Genomic DNA, 4,751 nt, shown 5'->3' on the forward strand with positions numbered 1-4,751 from the left:
TGAAATATTTCAGTTTTAAAAATTAAATTGAATCAAGCTGAGTTTTTTCAAAATATTTTAAAAACCTGTTTACTTTCTTTATTTGAAATATTACTTTTTTCTTTTTAAATTTTTGCAATAATATCTCTTTTTTTATAAAAAGAAAAAAGAAAAAGCTTTTATCTTTCTGATAAATTTCAAGAAAAATTATATATATATATATATATATTTGAACAGTACAAATTTATAATTAAGTTGAACAAAAACAAATTTTCTAATTAGTTGACATTGAGAAAAAAGTAAAGAATTATTTAAAGAAATTAAAAATATAGGCATTTTCTTCTTCTTCTTCTTTTTTTCTTTTTTTTTTAATGTTTTAACCGAATGAAAAAAATAGCAGTTAAAATTAGTAAACTGGCACAGTATTTCTCCTAAGTTCTGAATCCACAACCAAAAACATTGCCACCAACAGCCCTTTTGGCGGCATTGAAGTTGCCTCTGTAATTAATTATTAAAATTAGATTTATTTATTTATTTATTATTTTTTACAAAACAAAGAAACAGAGATTGAGATTTCCGCGACGGAGGGAAGGAGGAAGAAGAAGGCGATGGCGAGTTTGTTCGTAGGTCTCATCACCTTCTTCGTCCTCATAGCTCTTCTCGCCCTTTTAGGTTATCAGGTGAGTCATTTTCGCTTTCCTTTTTTTATTCTTTAAAAAAAAAAAAGAGTAAAAGATATAAATTGAAAAAATGGTTGCAGCTGATGTGTTTTGCGGATTTGGAATTTGATTACACTGACCCTTTAATTGATTCGGCGGCACGGATAAACAAGGTTGTCGTGCCGGAGTTCGTAGTACAAGCTGTTTTCTGTTTTGTGTGTATAGCGACAGGGCAAGGTTTTTTGTGTTTCATGTCTCTCCCGAATTTACACTATAATTTCAAATTGTAAGTTGTTATTTATTTATTTGTTGATAACAAGAAAAGGAAAGAAAATGTGATGTGATGTGATGTTTGAAAATGAAAATGAACAGGTATAGATCAAAAAGGCACTTGGTTGATGTAACTGAGATCTTTAATAAGCTGAACTCGGAAAAGAAGCAACGACTTATTAAATTTGGATATGTTATACTCATTTTTGTTGTTTTTCTATCTAGGTAATTTACCATCATTTTTAATATCATTATATTTTGCCCTTTTTCTGTTCCCAAGGGATTCCCTTCCATATCTTTTCAGGTTGCTTTGTACTGTAGGAGTTGATGATTGTTAAAACAGAGTTTGGTGAATAATTCCACCAATGTAAGTTCTTTTTTCTTTTCTGCACTTCATATCTTATGAGAGAATCATGTTTAGGTGTCTTTCTTTAATTCCCCTGTAAATCAAAGATTAAAAGCTCACATCTCTGCTTTCTTTTTATTCAGGATTTTATTAATGCCTTACTTGGACACGTAATATTAAGAATCTGTAACTGTTAAACATGCGATTATAAATCACACATTTTAAATTAAATTAAAAACTTCAGAATAAAAAATATATATTGTCTATGTCATGTCTGAAAAATTAAAACCTAGGTGAATGTCAGGAAATTACTTTATCCTACATTAAGACATGAATGATTTGCTACGTTATTAAATTAAACTGCAGGCAAGGAAATGTTGATATCAGTGGCTGAATTTCTTGGCTCCTGTATGTTGGCCCAATTTTCTGTTCTGAAACTAGCAGTAGTAGCAAAGTTTTGTTTCAGGGTATTGGAATTTTGTTGTGAATGTTGCACACCGATGCCATCCTCTTTTTCTGCATTCGATGCAGGTAAATCGACTGTGGCCGGGTTTGGTGCAAGAGTTGCTGGCATGGACTCGTTTTTCTGCTTCTTGGACTTTTGGTCGTGCTGGTTGCCTGGTACAAAACTTCCTACGACAACCTGATAATTCGACGAAAAGATTAGACATCGTGTTTCATGACCGCAAGATACTGGAAAATGCTAGAATGACCAAAGGTCAATGCCGGTTTTCCAAGATTCCGACACAAGTCGGCTTGTTCACTGATGCAAAATCTTGTTCTCATAGTCATGGATCACTGCATATTGCTTGGACTATTGGTTCCAAAAGGGAAAAATCGAACTTTAGAAAGCTTACCTGTACAGGACTGGCAGCTATGAGAAGGCCTGCTACGCCTCCACCTACAACGCGTCCATCAGGGCTTGCCAATGAGACGCTCATCCCTCCAGATCGACTCCTAGCTCCTTGAGTTTCAGTAGGCATAAAGGAACCGGACAAGGACAGTATCTCAAAACGACCCTACAACCAAACAGGACATATTACTGTTTCTTTTAAGGCTTAGAAGAATCTTCATTTTCCGTAGATGAACAATTAGTTACTAAGACAAATCCTAGAAACCGTAGCCGAGCATCGATCAGATCCTCAGTGTACCAGCTACAATAATATGACTATAGTTTAAAGAATTGTCTCTTCCGATATCCTATCAAATTTATATGCATTACACATTCGTGCAGCCATCAAATTAGCACATGATTTAAGTTTAATAGATGGGTTCATAGCATCAAACCCATCGTAGATACGAGAAATATTGTCAAAAACTGGGCATAGTATGGAATGCAGTGGTAATTTCTAATTTGCCTAACCTCATATGTAAGCGTACCCCCGGAAGAATCGGGCTGACGAAGTGTAACATTTGAAATCACTCCGTTAGCGGATAGGATGCAAATGGCTCGTGGTCCTTGTTGACAAAACGATATCACCTTCATTGTTACATCCTTAAATACACCAAAGAAAATGAAAGATGGAGCAAGAAAAAAAAAAATAGTTCAAGAAGCAAGACTAGGGTAACAATGAAAGAAATGAATCCTAATGCCTCAATAGTTAAAAAAAGCTATCTCTTTCCTGTATTGGAACATACCTCGCCGGGATTGACAGTGATGACATGCGGCATAAAATTTGTTCCGACAGAAGTACCGGGCGACTCACCTATAAAATGATACACAGATAAGGAATTTTGCTGTTAAAGCATAAAAAACTTGTCAAACTTACATAGATCTACTGCAAACAGAAACCAGAAACATTACCAAATCTATAACATGGCAAAACTAACCTAGAACAACAACATGCTGAAACTTGAACTAAAAGAAACAAGTTTTATTACCTAAATTATCTATTTCCATTCCTTTATGATGCTTAATCTGGTAAGCACTGCCTCGCCCTCTCCCTGGCTTTCCTCCACTCAGAAACTCAGCTGTACCGGGTGGGACAGATGAGGAAATAGGCATTGGTGACAATGCCCTTGCCATTTTCCCATCTGGTCCATATTTTCTAGGTCTACCTCTCTTCTTCTTTTCTGTACTACCGGTTAATCCTACACTAACTGCTGGAACATCGACTGGTGTTAAACCATCGACTGGTGTTAAACCACTGCTGATCTGGTTAGCATTTTCAGTCCTCGGTGCCATATGATAAGTTGATGGAGCTTCAGCTCCTATCACTTTAACACCTGAATTTGTTTCCATGCATATATCGCAAATAGAAATTCACTACAACTATATCAAAACTTGCAGATTCAAGGCCAAATCACCTACAAAACAGAAATTCATCAATCAAAAACCAGAAAATCAACAATAAATACAATGTTCTAGTTCAAGTGATAGCATGCTCCTGTCAATGAGTCAGACCATGCACAAGCTCTTCGGTTTGCTATAATTCCGCAACATACCGAAGCACTGCCGATCGGTGAACCCTCTACGGCTCCGAGTCGAGAGACAAAACCCCGACCAAAAACAATACTAGAGTACAAGGCTCACGGTAAATACAACTAATAAAAACCCTACTATTCTCTTTCAACAAAAGTTCAGGGAAAAAAAAGTTATAATGGTTTCATAAGTAGCAACTTTGAGAAATTATACAAAAATTGTCAAAAAAAAAAAAGTCTAAGGCATTTTCAGGGGGGAAAAAAGCCAAAAAACTTCTAAATACAAGGATCATAAAAAAAAAAAGTAAAGAGCATGAAAAGATACAAGAGAAGCTGCTAATACTCAAAGTTTAATAAAAAAAATGCTAAACAAATTGCGAGGTAAAATGTTTAAAAGTAGAGATCATGACCTGTAACTTATAAATACAGCCCAGAAATTTCTTCACTGACACCGTTCCTCTCACACATGTTAACATTTCTCCAGGAGCAAAGTACCTTCAAAATCTTTTTCTAGCCAACCAAACAGAAAAAATAAAGAAACTGTTTTCTGAATTCCTGGTCTGAACAAAGGGAAAAAGAAAAAGTGAAAATACGAAAAAAAATGAATTTTTTATTAAGGTTTAAATTATTATTAATTAGTAGGTAAATTTGATTACCCCTAATTATAAAATTTTGGTTAATAAGGAATTTCACGTCCGGAAATTGAATTTTGAATTTTTTTAACTAAAACCGGGTAAAACAGTAATTTAGTTAAAAAGATGAGGGGAATAAATAAGGGTGAAAATAGAGTAAATAGCATTTTTTTCCCCCAAAAAGTATATTATTTGTGTGTGTGCCCTCCATTTAAAGCTGCAAAGTTAGCGTTGAAGGGCCGACCATTTTATTGCCGCTGACCTGCTTTTTGTCTTGTTTGTCAAATAAAGAATTGAACATCTTAGATTATGCCCTTGACTTGTTGACTTATTCACAGTTATGCCACCTTTTGTTATTTATCTTTTTCAGTCTAGAAATTTAAACAAGGGCTAATTTCCATCAAAAGTCCTCAAATTATGGCCCAGGTTTTAAATTAGCTTTTT

The 4,751-nt window shown here is 34.7% G+C and overlaps 2 protein-coding genes across 2 annotated transcripts; one reads left to right on the forward strand and one right to left on the reverse strand.

The window, feature by feature from the left end:
• The first annotated feature begins 363 nt into the window (after positions 1-363).
• Positions 364-1,279, forward strand: LOC108467731 (protein cornichon homolog 4-like). The gene is made up of 4 exons (XM_017768483.2): positions 364-659; positions 740-924; positions 1,011-1,133; positions 1,213-1,279. Exons 1-4 carry the CDS (start codon positions 588-590, stop codon positions 1,244-1,246), a joined length of 414 nt encoding a protein of 137 aa, XP_017623972.1. The 5' UTR covers positions 364-587; the 3' UTR covers positions 1,247-1,279.
• Positions 1,280-1,459: 180 nt separating this feature from the next.
• Positions 1,460-4,510, reverse strand: LOC108467730 (AT-hook motif nuclear-localized protein 1-like). Its single transcript, XM_017768482.2, has 6 exons — positions 4,086-4,510; positions 3,136-3,561; positions 2,893-2,960; positions 2,618-2,749; positions 2,112-2,273; positions 1,460-1,897 (listed from the first exon to the last, which is right to left on the reverse strand). Exons 2-6 carry the CDS (start codon positions 3,494-3,496, stop codon positions 1,610-1,612), a joined length of 1,011 nt encoding a protein of 336 aa, XP_017623971.1. The 5' UTR covers positions 3,497-3,561; positions 4,086-4,510; the 3' UTR covers positions 1,460-1,609.
• Between the last annotated feature and the right edge of the window lie 241 nt (positions 4,511-4,751).

This window comes from Gossypium arboreum, chromosome 8 (assembly GCF_025698485.1).
Source record: "Gossypium arboreum isolate Shixiya-1 chromosome 8, ASM2569848v2, whole genome shotgun sequence".
NCBI lineage: Eukaryota > Viridiplantae > Streptophyta > Magnoliopsida > Malvales > Malvaceae > Gossypium > Gossypium arboreum.